At 40.8% G+C, this 18,461-nt stretch overlaps 1 protein-coding gene across 1 annotated transcript in view; it reads right to left on the reverse strand.

The window, feature by feature from the left end:
• LOC149222478 (ABC transporter B family member 25, mitochondrial-like) overlaps positions 1–18,461 on the reverse strand; it is a 553,005-nt gene that overhangs the window by 420,246 nt on the left and 114,298 nt on the right. Inside the window, exon 5 of the mRNA XM_089385458.1 lies at positions 2,539–2,604. Within this exon, the coding sequence (XP_089241584.1) occupies positions 2,539–2,604 (66 nt within the window). The remainder of the gene's footprint in view (positions 1–2,538; positions 2,605–18,461) is intronic.

Genomic DNA, 18,461 nt, shown 5'->3' on the forward strand with positions numbered 1-18,461 from the left:
CAGCAAGCTGATTTTTACACAGAAAATAGAAACCTTTATCACAGATTTGAAAATTTCAGTTTGGTAGGACAGTGAAACATGTCTTTGGGTTTGAGAGTTGAATACAGGTTGGATGGGCAGAACAACTACAGTGCTTGGAAGGAGATAATCCAGAGCATCTTTGAGAAAGCAGAGGTCTGGGGCATTATAGTAAATACCACATAGAACCCAGTAGAGAAAAGTGTCCAAATTTATTTGTACTTTTCTCCTAAACTGACTTTATAAGTGGTAAAGTCAATTTATTTAAAAGTGACTTTATAAGTGGTAAAGTTATATTCTAATTTAAAAGTGACTATATAAGTGGTAAAGTTACATTCTAATTTAAAGGTGACTTTATTAAAGTCAATGAAGAATTAGAAAGTGAAAAAGTGACTATGGAAAAAAAAGGCTAAGTGGGTCTTTATTTAACTAGGTGAGTTAAAAAAAATAGAAAGTGAGAATTAAATGCACATTTATTCTCATCCCTAGATCTAAATGAATGTCAGTCATTAGATCTTAGGGTAACCCAAGAGGTCATTTAGAGAGTAAAAGGAGAAGAGAAGGAAAAGATCATTCATTCTTTCATGAGCATTTGAGAGAGAGAAGAGGGAGCAAGGAGAAAATTTCTGAGCAGTGAGGAAGTGAAGGAGAGTAGCAAGAAGACATTTAAGCAAATCTGAGCAGCAACATTTATTGGCACGCATCCCAAGGCAAAATTGTACAGCAGGAGAAAGGCACAGATATCGAGGAAGAGGGACAATAGCAAGGGCATGAATTTCGAGGCAGATTTGGGCACAAAATTCGAGGCAACTGTACCACTGAAATCCATATGGTCCATACAGTCTATACAGCAAGTTTTGAGCATGTTTTTCAAGGCAGGACATACAGCATTTGATGTTGTTTTATTGCTAGAAAAAAAAATTGTTTTGGTTGTTTGCTGATTGCCATGATTTTCGAGGCGGAATGCAAGCACGGAAATCGAGATAAGTTGTAATTTGTGGTTGCTGGAATTTTTACTGTGTATTTCAATTTCTCTGTAAAAGCATTTTTAGAAATAAAGAAGAGCTTTCAAACTAGTTTTCCCCAAGAGTTGTAGGGTGTTTTTCCAATGTCACATTGACCAAAAATCACTGTGTTATTTTCTGTTTAAACTTTAGCTATTATAATTTTGCTGTGTTTTATTTCCGCAATTTCAGCAGTTGTGAAATCTCTAAATTTATGTTTTCAGAAAAATATTGTCATTTCCAGATTTTAGAACTTTTTATCATGCTTGGATTTAAAACTAAATGCATGGAGTGACAAGGAAAACTGATAACCGGAGTGGGGTTTTAAATTTCTTCAAATTTCTTCATGAGTAAAGACTTTAGAGCTATTGTTGAAACTTTGTTAAAAACTTGGAGATTCAAGGGTTCTTTCCTATGATGAGAGGCTTATACTGAATTGTGGTGTCTGGAAAGCACTCGCAAAATATACTTTAAGAACTGCTTATAAGGGGTAATTCTACTCCATTAGAAGGGCATGAGCATCGATCTTCCCCTCTAATGTTGCTTTGCTGTTTTTATTTCTGAAGAGTGTTAATTTGGCAGTCATCATCTTCGTGAGGATTTATTGCAGACTTTTCTATATAGTAAAACACACCCTTATTGTCAGTGTTAAGAGGTGTACCTTTAGAAGGGGTATCCAAATAATTTTGTGCATTATAAAACAGAAAATTAGGTTGGCTGCAGCAAGCATTTGCACCTCTGTTTTTCCTTAATCATTAATAGAAGACAGCCCTCTAAGATCAATACCTTGACTCCATTTCCCTGAGATAGGTTTAGGCACTAAACTCTCTTTCCACAACCACAACAAATATAAATTTTATCATTTATTTTCTCTTTTCCAAAATCTGAAATATAAAGTAATCATCCTAAATCAGATTTTGTACTGAGTCTAAAACCCATTTCAAGTGATCATCATAAATATATTCCAAGTAATCATCCTAAATCAGACTTTGTACTAAGTATAAAGCCCATTTCAAGTAATCATTCTAAATCAGACTTTGTACTAAGTCCAAAACCCATTTCAAATGATCATCATAAAGTAGACCTAGTTATTTCTAGGGATTCCCCCTTGTACCACTTTAGGGCTGGTCTAAAGAGAGCAATGGAGCTATTGCGATGATATTGGATAGCCCTTCTTCATTAACCCTAAGGTCTCACTTGTGTTTTAAGCACTTTACCACTGAAAGTGAGGGTTCAGGAGCTAACACATACCATTAAATTTTATATTTTCTATTTGAAGAAATAGTATTGGTATTGTTAACAAAGTGAATACAATGAATATAATAACATTTCTCATAAAAGAAATATATTTGTATTAATGCACAATGTTTAAACTTTATATTATCTTCAGATATCAAACTATGTAAAAGTCATAAGATGAAAGAAATGCTGCACATATCACAACTATAAATCAAAAGTGTGTCCGATTATGCAGTACGACTACCATAATACTAAAAACATAATTACAATTACATACCATTGCATGTTGATAACTCTGCAGAAGTTGGTTGTATTGCACAACTTCAATAGATTGATTGTCAAACTGCACTACAATAAAACAATCAATATTGTTTCCTTTTTAATTTAATATTGTAAGCTCTAAAAAAATTAGTTAATGGGACTCTTTTAAATGGCTTTTGTAACAGTGCAGAATTCTCTCTACTTTGACATGCACATCCAATGATGCAAATAGTCTAATAATAGCATGATACTGCAAACAGCTTCCTTTCAAAAGACAGAAAAATAATATTAATATTCAAAAAATGCAGAAAGTTGCAATGTAATGGAATAGTTATGATGAATTAGATATCACATCAAACTATTATAAGTTATGGATATTGTCATAAATGCACTTACGATTAACTACAACCTCCCACTAAGAGGAAATGAATTCAATTTATTTGAATTTCCTTCATACTACTAACCTACTTGACAAGTTAGATAGTTGACTAAAGTTAGAAATTGTGAGATAGGTCATTGCATTAATTTTTCATAAGTTAAATGGGATAAAAGTATAGAAGAAATCTCATAGGGATATTTATTCGTTTAGAAGGTCATGATTAGATAGATGTGATCCCAACTTGTCTATTTAATTAGATTTGACTAATTCTCAACCCATCATGGACCACATGTACAACTAGGGTCATAGGTTCAGTAACAAACACCCCGGGAAGATACAAAAATTCTATGTAAGCACGTTTTTAAGATTTATAATTCCTTCTCCAATAATTCTTTAAGGATAGACCGAATCAAGGCTCCAAAAATTGTAAGTGAATGCTTATCCATAAGTGTGCCCACACAGATGTGTGTCCACATATGAACCAAGTAGCACGTAGCGATGAATGTATACAAAATGACCTCCTCCAAGTTGGCAATTCTATCCATGAACAGGTGCAAATACCACATTAATCCACGTGTGGAATCTATGACCAAGTCTTTCCATAAAGTGGTTGAAGACCAAGTATATGACTCATGAACGTGAACACCCTCAACAAATGAAGTATTGGGGAATGTGGAATCTAATCCTCACCAATGTACAAATAGATCATCATGTGGCACGTGCTACTATCCCAAGGTGGAAAACAAGTAGAAATCCTCCAAATATGTGGACACCCTCAACACATAACAGAGCAATACATGCAAGGAAGCCTCTTCAAGTGTATATATGCATCAATAAGTGTTAAAATTGGAAACAAGGGCCAAAATCCACTTTAGACAACACATTTGATGAAGACGATTATTGCATTGAATTCCTCTTTTCGAAAGGACCAAAGCCAAGCTAAAGATCATCAATTTTGGATAAGTAGAAATGTGTTTTTGAATTTATGCCCACACGTACTAATTGTCAAGGTCGTCCAATGTAATGTTCCTAAATAGGAATACAAGTGACATAAAGCATATAATCTGTGCAGCAAAAAATAAAAACGAAATACACATTAAACACCCATGGAAATGTCCTAAATAAGGAACTACTAGGCCATTTTATTACTTCTTTGAGGGCAAAATACAATGGATAATAGAATAGTGCACCTGGGCTTGTCTCAATGGACAAGCATGACCAAACCCAGGTGAGAAATGGTTGAACCAATGACTGCTCCAACTGTTGCACCAATCTACACTGCGCTGCCTAAAAAACTGTCTTTTCTGCTAAATTCGAATGGCTGGAAAGTCCACTTCCTGTGCTCAGACAATTATAAGATTTTAGCCCTAGACTCCTTGGCCTAAACCTAGAAAAACCCACGAAGGAATTTAGCTGGTTTAGACTTATGAAATTCGACCCCCAAGGAGCCCAACTTCAGCTACGACTGCAAAACTCGGCTTGCTAGAATCTATCTGTAAACGCTCCCGGAAATAGTCCCAAAGTGTTGGTCTAACCCTTACTATAAATTCCTTGACTTCCCGGATCGGCTTTCAGCCTGTAGCACCTACTCTTAAGCTCAACGAAAATGTTGGACTAGCCCTCTGCGCTATCCCCAAGCCCAGTAATTCGAACTGCTGGGATGTTGGCTCCAAAACTCACAAGAAATGTTGGCCCACTACTGCTCTCCCAATCCTTTGACTCTCCCGACAAATGTCTGATCAATCATGGCTCCAACTCCTCTTGCGTATTCTCTAGCTAGCTAGAAATACGCACTCCCTATTTGTTGATTTGGGGTAGCATCGGATGTGCTCTAGCCACGAAATTTGGTGGAGAGGTTGGGACACATGAGATCTCCAATACCCAGAAAAGGTTTGGGCAAATTCTAAATAGATCAAGAGATATTAAAATAAGTAATATTTTTAATGGAGTCCCTAAGTCTAAACTTAGGGAAAATAAAATATTAATGTGTATTAATATGAATCTGTGTTAGAATGGTCCAAAAGACATGGATCAAGTCAGATCTAATCTTAGTCGTTGATTAGGGACTTAATCTCGGCCGTTCATATGTCAACAAGAAAAGTATAAGAGGAGGCTTGAGGGTCACTTGGAGAATACACCAAAGTGATCAGTCATTCTATTCTCTAGAGCGGGGTTGCTAAGAGAGATAGAATCAGTGATCAGAGAGCAGCTGAGAGGCATTGAGTACAGAGAGATAGAGAGGCAGAGATAGTGTCAGGAGAGCAGCAGAGCAGCCAGAGAGAGTGACGCAGGAGCAACCAGTGCTCACGCAGGGCCATGCAGAGGCAGCTAAGTGTTGTGCAGAGCACCAGAGAGGCCATCGTAGCTGACGCAGAGGGTCAGAGAGATGACGCAAGGCCTCCTGGGGCTGATGCAGTCCAAGATAGGCTGAGGGAGGGCCAGCACTGGGCTAGGAGAGGCTGACGTAGTCCAGATTGGGCAAATGCTGGGGTTTCTGGGGCAAATTGGTGTTGAGTAGCTGCCGGAAGGATTATCTGGGGTTTCATCTAGTAGATTTGTCAGAAAATGAGAGGTATTATTGCCAAGGAAATTCTCTGTTGGGTAGGCCAATTTCGGCACCCAGATTGTACTCTGATATTGCTTAATAAGAAAACCCTTAGATAGCTGCACCGGTTTTCCCACATTGGGTTCTTCCAGGGACATTAGTCCAAAAATAATGGTGTCATATGCCGTGTTTGCTTCTGTTTCTTTTAGTTGTTGATCTGTAATATGTTGAGCATGCACTAGTGTTTATTTTCAATATTTACATTGTAAATAACTTGTTAAGGAAAATAACAAGTAGGTAGGAATAAATCAGATAAAGTGCATGGAGGGTTTCTAACTAAGTAAACCTAGAAACTTCAACATGGTAGCAGAACGTGATTTCAGATCACAGGAGGGCTAAAGGACATCAGCCTAGCAGGAAAATAGATGTCCTGAGGTGACAGAAGTTGTTTCTAGCAACGCAGGAGCCAAGGAGAGTGACATAGAGCTAGCCAGAGCTCATGCAGGGCCACACAGAGGCAGTCGAGAGCTGCACAGAGCCTCAGAGAAGCCAGCGTTGCTGACGAAGAGGGCCAGAGGGCTAACGCAGGGCCTCCCAGGGCTGACACAGACCCATCCGGGGTGACGCAAGGCCAACGTGAGGCAGAGAGGGGCTAATGCAGTCCATAGATAGGCAGTTGTTGGGGTTAGAAGGCTACAGGAATATTGCAGAGTGGAGCTGGGGAGGTATTGTAGTCAAAACAATACCTGACAGAGCAAGGCCAGAAGAGTTGCTACCAAGGGTTTCTAGCCGAGGAACCCGGATCAATGGTGCAGTTGCACAAGATGATCAGAGTAGGGGGCATCTCGACAAGCGGCAAAAGGATTTCCAGGAGGAAAATCAGGACTCAGAGGGAGTCCAGAAGAGAACTTCCAAACGGGAAGTAGAGACTCAGAGAATTCGAACAAAGAACTTCCAGGAGGGAAGTAGAGGAGCATCATGGCACTACACGGAGTAAGAGACCAGGATAGACTAGACGGAGCATCGAACTTCGCAGTCTTGAAGGCCAGAATCTTATCCATACTTGACAGGAATTGTGTCAAGAACTTCGCCTTAAAGGTAATAGTTGTCCCAGTCGACCCCAGTGATAATGACAGGTACGAGGAGGCGATGGCGAGGGCTAAAAGCATTATCCTTGACGGGGTCAAAGATCATGTAGTACCACACATAGCCGAGAAGGAAACGACATTTGAGATGTGGGAGGCTCTCAAGAAGCTGTATAGCATACTTCTGTGCAAAGAAGAATGTTGCTTGAGAATCAGATGAGGTCGTATCAGATGAAGAAGGGACAATCGATTGACACCTTCCTCGGAGGACTGAATGAGATCCGAGACCAGTTGACTGTTATAGGTGCGACACCGGATCAGGAGCTAATGGTGAAGACAACGCTGAATGTTGTCTCAGAAGACTGGTAAGTCTTTGTCCAAAGTATACTGGGCAGAGGGACACTTCCACCTTGGGATGAGATGTGGGCAGCTCTTCGCCAAGAAGAGATCAGACGACAATCGAAGACGGGTAGCAGCAGCAAGGGGATCAAGGTCAAGCAAGAGGAGGAAGACGTGGCCCTAGCATCTGAGGGAAAGTAGGAGAAGCGAAAGAAAAAAGATCTCTCCAAGATCAAGTGCTTCCACTGTGGGGAGCTGGGTCATTATATGACCCAGTGTCCAAGGAAGAAGAGTAGGCGAGAGTCTATCGAGACTAAGGCAGCACCAGCACGGGCAAAGAAGGAAGTTTTGACAGACGATGACTGTGCCATGAGTGCACATGCACCACTTGAACGAAATTGGGGAGACATCGAGCTGTAGTCAGACGGACTACAGGCAATGAGGGGCAGGATCCTCGAGATACCTAGCCTCTTGGATTAGACCTTGCTACAGGAGCCTCAAAGAGGAGTAGTAGGACTAGCTGAGTCAGGTAGAGACAGATGCGGATGAAGCAGCAGAGAGAGCTACAGTGCAAGAGTCCCGAGACAGCACGAGGCTAGCAGGCTGTAACAATGCGAGAGGCACAGGAGTGTTGCACCAGTGCAAGATGGCACAGAGAGGTGTGCAACGGTGCGCGATGCAGGGAGTTGTTGCAGCAACGCAAAGGTTAGAGAGGGAGCACTTATCAGTGGCAGAGGGAGCTTCAACATCAGTGGGTGTCTCTAGCCCAACAGGGAGGTCAGATTGGGAGATCAATTACTTACTTCTCACTAACTAAGTTGCTGTGCAGCAGTAGGCAACACGATGCAACATGATGAGAGGAGGTGCAGTGCTGATGTAGTGCTGGGAGAAAGGACCAGTAGCAGCATGGATGCAGAGGGAGTTGTCGTATAGATGCAGCAGTGGCAGTGGCAGAACCATGGGCAGCAGTGCAGAGGATGTTGGGTGGGAAGGCCTAGCGTCAACACAAGTACCGACGCCGGATGATCAGAGTAATACTCAGTGAGGAGTATTGCTAGAGCACAATCCTCGTTAAGAGAGAGTGTTGATTTGGGGTAGCATAGGATGTGCTCTAGTCACGAAATTTGGTGGACAGGTTGGGGCACATGAGATCTCCAATACCCAAAAAGGGTTTGGGCATATTCTAAACAGATCAGGAGATATTAAAATAATTAATATTTTTAATGGAGTCCCTAAGTTTAAACTTAGGGAAAATAAAACATTAATGTGCATTAATATGAATCTATGTTAGAATGGTCCAAAAGACATGGATCAAGCTAGATCTAATCTTAGTCGTTGATTAGGGACTTAATCTCAGTTGTTGATATGTCAACAGGAAAAGTATAAGAGGAGGCTTGAGGGTCACTTGGAGAATACACCAGAGTGATTAATCATTCTATTCTCTAGAGCGGAGTTGCTAAGAGAGATAGAATCAGTTATCAGAGAGCAGCTGAGGGCATTGAGTACAGAGAGACAGAGAGGCAGAGATAGTGTTGAGAGAGCAGCAGAACAGCCAGAGAGAGTGATGCAAGAGTAACCAGTGCTCACGCAGGGCCACGCAGAGGCAGCTAAGTGTTGCGCAGAGCACCAGAGAGGCCATCGTAGCTGACGTAGAGGGTCAGAGAGCTGACGTAGAGGGTCAGAGAGCTGACGTAGGGCCTCCTGGGGCTGACGCAGGCCAAGATAGGCTGACGCAGGGCTAGCGCTGGGCTAGGAGAGGCTGACACAGTCCAAATTGGGCAGACGCTGGGGTTTCTGGGGCAGATTGGTGCTGAGTAGCTGCCGGAAGGATTATCCGGGGTTTCAGCCAGTAGATTTGTCAGAAATTGAGAGGTATTACTGCCAAGGAAATTCTCTATTGGGTAGGCTAGTTTCGGCACCCAGATTGTACTTTGATATTGTTTAATAAGAAAACCCTCAGATAGCTGCACCGGTTTTCCCACATTGGGTTTTTCCAGGGACATTAGTCCAAAAATAATGGTGTCATATGGTGTGTTTGCTTCTATTTCTTTTAGTTGTTGATCTGTAATATGTTGAGCATGCACTAGTGTTATTTTTAGTATTTACATTGTAAATAACTTGTTAAGGAAAATAACAAGTAGGTAGGGATAAATCAGATAAAGTGCATGGAGGGTTTCTAACTAAGTAAACTTAGAAACTGCAACACTATTTGTGGTTGAATGGTAGTGTTGCAACACACTCCCGGATCTCCTGAAATGCTTATGGAACTGTCTCCCTAGGGCAGGCACGGAAGGTCCCCTGAAGGAAAGGTTGAATCTCTCACTTGAGAGATTCGTGGCTAAACAGCCGGTTGACTTAGCTAAACAGTAGAGTGAACAGTCAGGTAATTTTGATTGCAAGGTATAAGAAAGAATCCAAATGAAAGCTTTCTCCTCCTTTTAACTCCTTGGGCCTTCCTTGCCTCATGTGGGCCCCTCCATCCAGCTATTCGACTTCCCTCCAAGCCATTCGAATGGCCCAGTTTGAATTCACATGTGGGTGGCCCCCACATTCCACTAACAACCAAATAAAGTCGAATTTCCTCCTAAGTCCCTAAGTCGAAAATGTTGGGTTCTTTTCCTTGGCCAAAATTGTGCAAAATTGTGTTGCAACACTCTGTTACAAATGTATTTGAGAAGGGACATGACAGCCACATCATCATGTAGGCTCATAAAGCCCAATGGACATGTCACTTCACCCTCAACGACTTGTATAAATATGTGAGACCTCAAACCTCATTTGGCATCATTCATCACACACATTCTTCTCTCCTCCTCTGATTGGTTTGTACAGATTATTGGGCATATCTTTTCTCTCCCACGTGTGGCAAGCAGGATGAATTTCAGGGCAGATTACAGAGCCGAAAATTTAAGGAACTGTTGCAGGTTTGACCAGCATTGGCCAGGGTCATATTGACCTCCTTTGACTGTGGTTTTCATGCTAGAAATTCGATTTTCTCAGACCGCATTGATTGGCACAGGAACTGAGGCATTCTGGGTGCATTGACTGAGGCTGACCGCAGGGTTGACTGCAGAGTTCAAGTGCAGATTTGACCAGGTTTGACCACTGATTTAGTGACCGTTTTGGGCTGACTTTGACCACTTCAAAAGGCTGACTTTGACTGCCTTTGACTGGGCTGCATAGAGGATGATTTGCTGTTGCATTGACCATTGTTGACTTTCGAGTTAGAGCAGAATTTGACCGTTGTTGACTGCTGCAGAAAATTACAGATTTGACAGGGCTGCTTTAATCATAATTTGGCAAGTCAATTTTGACTTTACTGTACTCTCTCTCTGCTGAACATTTGATATAATAATAAGTAGAATTGATCAAAGGGCTTCCCCATCTTGGGGTTTTTCCTTGGCATCCGCCAAAACTGGTGTCCTCTTCTCTTGGCTTGTCTTCTGCATTTATGTTTGATATTCTTTCATCGGTTACTGTCATATGATAATGGTTAATGTGATTGCTAATGGATTAATGGAATTAATAATCGGCTAATGAATTAATGAAGTAACTGACCTAAGCAAAGAACATGTTAACTCAAAAATTAACATGGTATCATAGCTTAGGGGAGGACAAGCCCAAGCAGGAGTGAAAGAGAAAGCAATCACTAAGAGAAGTTCGTTGACAAGTCTCCATGATCTCTGCAGTCCCTCCTCTGCCATTTTGTGGGCCTATTCGCTGAAGAACCATAGTCTTAATCAATAGCATGTGAAGAATTTCTGAGGTGTGAATTGTATGATAGAACTGTGATTTCAGTCCTGGTTAGGGCCTATTTGAAACACAAAATCAACCTTGTTTTGAGACTATTTCAGCCCTAGAACAAAAGCAAGTTCATGAAGGATTTCTTCGATGAATTATTTGTCTATTGCAGATGCTCAAAGATCTTTGTGGCTGAGTATTGAAGACCACATTTGACCTCCTTTCTATGCCACACAAAAAAATAAAAAAATTCAGATTTCTTCACTGGGTTTTTATGACAAGCTAAGCCAAGCTTCTTTGTAAAAGTCTGTTGAAATTCTGAGACAATTTTGAAAAACTTTTGATGACACATCTGTCAGACAGCTTGAACCTTCTGATGTGGTTTCTTGTAGTTTTATGGTTAATCTCTGTGGCTCATCAGGCTCAGACTTCAGCCCTTGTCTCTGAGGCTAGGTTTGTTTTTTTGAAGTTTTCAAGGTCATTTTAAAGACTCTTCTTCAATGGGTTTCAAAGCCTTATACTTAACTAAGTTTTAAGATATCTGGTGGCTAATTTTTTAATGGTTCGTGACATTTTTCTTCAGTCCTGAAGCATTTATGAAACAATTATCCACTGTCTCCATGGCTGGGTATTGTAAAGAACATTGTTGACTAACAGAATGTGGATATTGTGCTACTAATTGAGGCTAAACTTGTCAGGTTACAAGTGTTTTAATTTATCGCCGATGTGACTTATTACATTGTTGCTAAGAGAATGACAATGAGGTTTGAGCAGAAAACCTTGTGTTAGGTATACCCTAATCCAAGGAGTAATCCTGAGGCCATTCTCCGCTTGTTTGAGGCTCAGATTAGCATTTTCTTGAAGCCCTACTCAGTGACACAAGTTCAGCTGAGTTATTAAGGTCTCTTGGCTTCTTAAGAACTTGTATTGATGAACCCAGTGACACAAGTTCAGCTGAGTTATTAAGGTCTCCTGGCTTCTTCAGAACTTGTATTTATGACTGTCCAAGCTCCTTTATTGTCAAGTTCTGTAGAATAATTTTGGAGTGACATAGCCACTTGTATGTTCGTAGGCATTCACATTTGGCACATCTGAAGGCAGGTCAGTTCTATTGTTGGGAAACAGGCTATTGAGGAAAACAACAAACAGTCCTATTGACAAATAAACAGCACACTACTCAAGGTATGACTTATTGATATTTGCTAGGGCTTAATGCTATTAAAGTGGATGCTGCTACAGAGGTTGATATTACTTCTGATCAATGTTCTGTTAGTAAAGAGTATTGTGTGAGCAAAAGGTATGGTTTGTTGTGCTAAGATGATAAGTGTGTTGGTAAGGCCAAAGTCATTGTTATAGCTATTACATATATTTGACGAAGTATTTGCTGTTGCTACTATAACACACAGATGTATATATGATGATGTTGCTGAGCAGTGTTAAGAAATCAGACTGGCTTGAACTCTGTAATGGCAAAGAAGGTTTGCTTGGATGAGGATGTTGCTTGTTGAGTACAAAGGACAGAAGTTGTTGATCCTCTATCAGTTTTGAGAAGAATCGTCTCATACAGTAACTTACCTTGAAGCCCTGTTGTAGGATCATTGAAAGCAGCAGCCCGAAAGGTGTATAAATCTATGGATATTTGAACATTGTTTTATGAACAGGTCTCCTCTATGACAGAAAGTACTTCTCGTACAGATAACTCCATTAGCTTGAGAAATAAAGTCAAAATTGTATTGCACTGTGTGATGAACACCGTGTCACTGATCCTAGACTACAGCAAGTGTTTACAAATTTTCATTGGCATATACTTTTGTAACAACACTAAATCTCTCTGTAGCATTTGATCCAAGATTTGAAGCAGTCTACATCAGTAGGTCCTATCAGAAGTTGGATAGATCTATGATATCCCTTTCTGTTGAGAGCTAATACATGGCATCTTGAAACAAGCCTTTACAGCAGCCCCTATAATAATGAAGGACAATGGTGCCTCTTAGAGAATGTATTGGAGGAGGAAACAGAGAGGACCCTGATATTGGTTGGGTCATTGGGCACTCTATGTAAAGCCTAAATTTTATGAAGAATAGTTGTATACAGATGCCTGGATGAAAAGGACCTCCGCATAATCGATTGGTAGCTGTCATGGTGCAACTGGTTGATTGATGGAAGGATTTCTTCACCTTGGTTGAAGAAGGACCATGATGATAATGTTCTCTCTGATTTGAATTTTCTGTTACAGTTGCTGTATGATAAAGCCTCATCTTAAATATGATGATCAACTGATGCAAGGCTTCAGAGGGAGCTATAGAATCCCTGGCAGTATGACCCAATGACTCTTCTTGCCCAATGTTTATTGATGAAGGCAAGTCATGGCAGATGACTATGATTATAATGACTCTGATGATGCCTTGAAGCTGCATGATTATGATTGATGACTTTGGCACATGGACCTAAGGGTCTATATCAGGAAAAGGGACAGGTTACAGGTGGTTCAATGACTATGTTTTGCCAAGGTCACTTTCGCTATATTTAGAGGCAGTTATGGACAAGCCATGTTGATTGGATTATAAATATGCAGCTATTGATGATGTCTGATTAATGACCCTCTCATTTATCAATGTAAGAGAGAGTTGACTTTTAAAGTCAAGATGGAAGACCTAGCCCTGGCACACTATTTCCCGCACTTAAAGGTTTGATGAAATGGAAAAGTTGCTGGTCTGCATATGTATATCTTGTGGGATCCCTGGTATTCTTGATAAACACCCTATCAGTCATATGCCTTGCTATGAACACTCTCAGTCGATCTATGGATGACCCTCATATATTGGATAGTTGCTTATTGAGATATCCCTGTGATCCTATTATCTATAATCTAAGGTACGTCGCTGGAATTGAAGATTCCATGTATATTCTGATGCTGGCTCAGTTGGCAGTGTGATGGATGGAAAGAGCACATCTAGTTCTATATCTCTTGATTTGGTTGCTCTAGAAGCACTATTGAGGTTGAATGTATATAGGAGCAAGTATGGCTTATTATGCGGCTAGTTGGTTGCAGAAGCTCTTCAGTGAGCCATTTGAGCACGTGCTAGTAACCACCGTTGTATATTGCGATATTCTTGAGTGGGATTCATTTTTCAGAGAATCCATGTTCCACGACAGCTCCAAGTATTGGGTACTGCTTTATTTTGATATGGTACATTGGAGAGCTACCAAGCTCCATCATTGTTGGTTGGATGAGCAGATTACTATCATAGCCTCTTGGTAAGGTCAAGATTATCTTTCTTCAGAGAGAGGCTGGAAGTCGTGGAAGGAAACTCCCATGAGGGCTACGCTTGATTTGGACATTAAGCTCTAGGAGCTCCTAGGGGCTTGGGGTACTTCTCGGAGCTTGGGGTACCAAGTCGGAAAAAAGTCGAGATTATATTCCAAAAACACGATTCTTTCAGCAAAACGATTAAATCAGCCGACTTTTTGCAAACTTTCTCACTGCTGATTTAATCGCGATTTAATCGAAATAATCCCGATTTTATCGAGAGTCGACCAAAAAAGTTGGCCATCTCTCCTAGGCCGTGGATAAGAGGGCGAAAAGGCCGAAAAAAACATATTTGTTTGTTGTTTTTGCTCCCATTCGTCCCTGTGGAGAGAGTAGCTGTTTGCCATTGCCCAAGAGGAGGAGATTTGCTAGTTTTGTGGTGGGGATTTGGAGATTTGTCCACTGCTCAACGTGACAGATTCAAAGTGCCGAATTGCTATTGCCAAGTATATATTTTACACAAATGGCTTCTTAAACCTTTCTATAATTCTATTAGTTTGTTTATATCTTATTTTTGCCTAGAATTTTGAAAGGGAAACATTGTTTAGAATCTAGATTGAAGCAAAACTTCAACTTTCAAGAATAAAATGACAAAAATTCAAACCCTTGTTTACTGAATCTGAGTGTTTTCAAGTGACTGAGAAGAGGCATTTAAAATCTAAAGTCAACAATTGCATTTGTGTTTGCTTCTTATGTGATGGGAAATTTTTAATTTGTTTCAATTTTGTTTTGTGCCCAAGTTCAAATTCAAGTTCAAAGTTTAAAACAAAATGCCAAGGCTTTTGGATGCTATGTGGAAATATGGTGAACCTGATACTATACCCGAATCTGGGGGGATCAATAGAATGTATTTGACTTGCAAGTTGTGTGGCAAGCATATGTCAGGAGGTATCAACAGATTAAAATTCCATTGGGGGCAAATTCCGCGGCAAAATGTTGACCTTTGCCCAAATACATCTCCACAAATCATCTGATGGGCCATTCAATAGTTGATGGATAAAGAGGAGGGAAAAGACACTAGGGCAGCACTAAAAATCCAACTTGTAGGGGCCTCAAGAGTGGGGGGGAGTGAGAGTGGTAGTGCTTCTTCAGCATCACTTTCCACACCCATATGTCCCAACCCCTCATCTTTCTCATATTTTTTTGTTCCTAGAACCACACCTGATGCACAACTTGGCATCAAATCATCACTTAAAAAAAAGGAAAAGGCGGAAGCTGACAGTTTGGTCAGTGAGTATCTTCTATGGAGTGATGTTCCTTTCAACATTGCCAAGACAAACCCATTCTACCAACCTATGTTTGATGTTGTTGTTGTCGTTGGCCCAGGGTACAAAGCCCCCACCTTTGCAGAATTGAGAGGGCCTCTTCTTCAAGATGAAAAGACTGATTGCACTTCTAGATTGGAGGAGTTTAGGGCATCATGGGAACACACTGGATGCACAGTCATGTCAGATGGTTGGACTGACCAAAAGGGTAGGACCCTTCTTAACTTCTTGGTTAGTTGTCCCAAGGGGACAATGTTTATGAAATTTGTTGATGCATCTGCACACATTAAAGATGCACATTTATTATGTGAGTTGTTGGACCTCTTCATTCAGGAAGTAGGCCCAAGCAATGTTGTCCAAGTCATAACGGACAACGCTGCAAATTATGTTGCAGCTGGCAAGTTGCTTATGGAGAGGTATCCTAACTTGTTTCGGACACCTTGTGCTTCTCATTGCATTGAATTGATGTTGGAGGATATAGGTAAGATTCCTATTGTGAGGGATATTGTTGAATCATCCAGGAGCATAACAAAATTTATATATAATCATGCATCTATGCTTAGCTTGATGAGAAAATTCACCAAAAACAAAGAGTTGTGCGTCTTGCCATTACACGATTTGCCACTACTTTCATATCTCTTCAGCCTCTGTTGAATTCTATGTGGGATGTGAAGAGCATGTTTCTTTTACTGGAATTGCGTGCTTTATCTATTAGCCGCAAACCAGAGGGAGAGGGCATATGCAGACTAGTTTCATATGATCAGAGCTTTTGGGCAGGAGTAGAGGAGGTGTGTGCCATTTTAGAACCTTTGGTAAGGGTTCTTCAATTGGTTGATGGAGACAAGCCCGCAATGGGCTGCTTGTATGAGGCCATGGATAGGGCCAAAGAAGCCATCCGTGCTTATTATGAAGATAAGGGAGACGAGGGGTTAGAGAAACAACAAGTCATATGGAGAGTGATTGATGAGTAATGGAACAATACCCTCCATCGCCCCATTCATGTTGCAGGTATCTACCTCAACCCCGCATTTTCTTATGCCTGTGGTTTCAGATTTGATGCCGAGGTGATGGATGGATTCTTCACTTGTGTTGAGAGGATGGTGGCATCTGAGCAAGAACGTGAAGATATTTCTAAAGAAATGGAGGTATATAGGATGGGAGGTGGCACATTTGGTTTTACCATGGCTATTAAGAATAGGACGACCAAAATGCCAGGTAAGCTTCAGTTTGTTTCAAACTTTCAAGTTTAGAATTTCAATGTTTTTTTTTATGTTTCTCATTTTTCTTTTAACTTGTAGATGCTTGGTGGACAAGCTATGGTGGCAGAGTACCCCATCTCCAAAAGCTTTCCATTTGAGTGCTTAACCAAGCATGCAGTTCCTCTGGGTGTGAGCGCAATTGGAGTGTATTTGACAAAATACACAGCAAAAAGCACAACAGGTAAAAAAATTTCAAATTAAATTTTTTGAATTCATTTGATAATTTTTAATATTTAAATTTTCTAAGTACTAATTTACAATCTATGACCCCAATACAGATTGGAGTCCCAACACCTCAATGACATGGTCTACGTCTACTACAATCTTCGATCGTGGGTGAGACAACTTCATAAACCTCTTGATGTGGAAGCCATCTCATTGGACAATATTGATACCACTACTGCATGGAGGGTTGAGACTGAGAAGCCGGCAATGGACTCAATCTTGAATTAGTTAGATGTGGATCCAGAGGAGGTAGCAGTTGCAGGGGAGGGAGAGCCAGAGGTAGAGGAGGAGGAGCAACATCAGGGTCAGGAGGCAGAGCTTGATGAGGATGATGAGGAGGAGGTGACACCATCTAGGATGGGCAACAACAACATAGGACAGAGGCCACCTCTTTTATTGGCTTCTAGAGGATGACTGACTCCATTTGTATTTCCAGGAGCTGGGTCTTTTTCCTCTAGAGGAAAAGGCAAATCCATTCCCTATTCCCATAAAAGGGGCAAAGGATCTCAGTGACTGATTACTTTATGACATGTAGATGACTCATGATATACATTTATTATATTTTTTGTTGATATTTTGACTCTTGAGAGTTGAGACTCAAACAAGACTCAAGATTCAGGAGTTGATTCACTATTTTGATATGTGATGTAGCACTAGACTTCATATACATATTATATATTAGCTTTCTTTATATGTTTATGTGGAAATGCATTTATTTGATGTTGTGGATACTCTAGCTGCTAAAAAAATAAAAATAAAAAATGAATATTTTTGTGTTTTTTTAATTTTGCCCACTTTTGCCGACTTTTTCAAAAAACTCCCGACTTTAACAAGTTTTTCAACTTTTGGACCCTTGCCGATTTAATCCCGACTTCCACTTTTTCCACATTAGTTTTAATATTAGCCATTGATTGGGGACTTAATCTCGGCCGTCGATTCATCAACGGGAAAAGTATAAGAGGAGGCTTGAGGGTCAGTTGGAGATACACCATATTGATCAATCAGTTCAATTTTTCTGGGGCGAGGTTTGCTGAGAAAGTCAAACAAGTGATCTGAGTTGCAGTGAGAGGGGCAAAAGCAGAGAGTTCGATCAGCAAGGATTTCCGAGCTAGTTCGATTTTTCTGGGGCGAGGTTTGCTGAGCAAGTCGAATAGGTGATCTGAGTTGCAATGAGAGGGGCAGAAGCAAAGAGTTGGATTGGAAAGGATTTCCGAGCCAACGAGTACTGGGCAGAGAGGTAGCAGTAGGATCAGAGAGGCAGCACAGAGGCCTACGTAGCCCAGGAAGGGGCTCACACAATGCTGACGCAGGCCGAGAGGGTTTCTTGCAGTGGCAGTGCGGGATAATCGTCAGAAGTTCGAGATTTTGCTAGGAGTTTAACATTCTGGGCTGAGAGGGCTAAAGTCGAAGCTCTTGAGAGAAAATCGATCCAACAGAGAAGTGACGCAGTCTCCCAGAGGCAAGACGCTGGCCCAAGCAGGGATTGCGCTAAGATTTTCATAGTGCTTGTCGGAGACATGCCACTCAGTGGATCAATTGTGACTTGGAGAACGAGTTAAATCCTCGTATGTATTTCTTGTTGCCAAGAATTCTCTGAAAGGTTGGCCGGTGTGAGAGGCAACCTATTGTAATTATATTCTGCTTGCTTAATAATACAAACCCTCTATATGTTGCACCGGTTTTCCCGCATTGGATTTTTCCGGGGACGTTTGTGCAAAAATAAAGGTGTCCCTTATGTGTTTGTCTCGTATCTATTTCAGTTTATGATTTGTATGTCAGTGTAGTCTGCAA

This window comes from Pinus tabuliformis, chromosome Q, assembly GCF_031772625.1.
Source record: "Pinus tabuliformis cultivar Carrire ecotype Pingquan chromosome Q, CPIR1, whole genome shotgun sequence".
In the NCBI taxonomy this organism is placed as follows: domain Eukaryota; kingdom Viridiplantae; phylum Streptophyta; class Pinopsida; order Pinales; family Pinaceae; genus Pinus; species Pinus tabuliformis.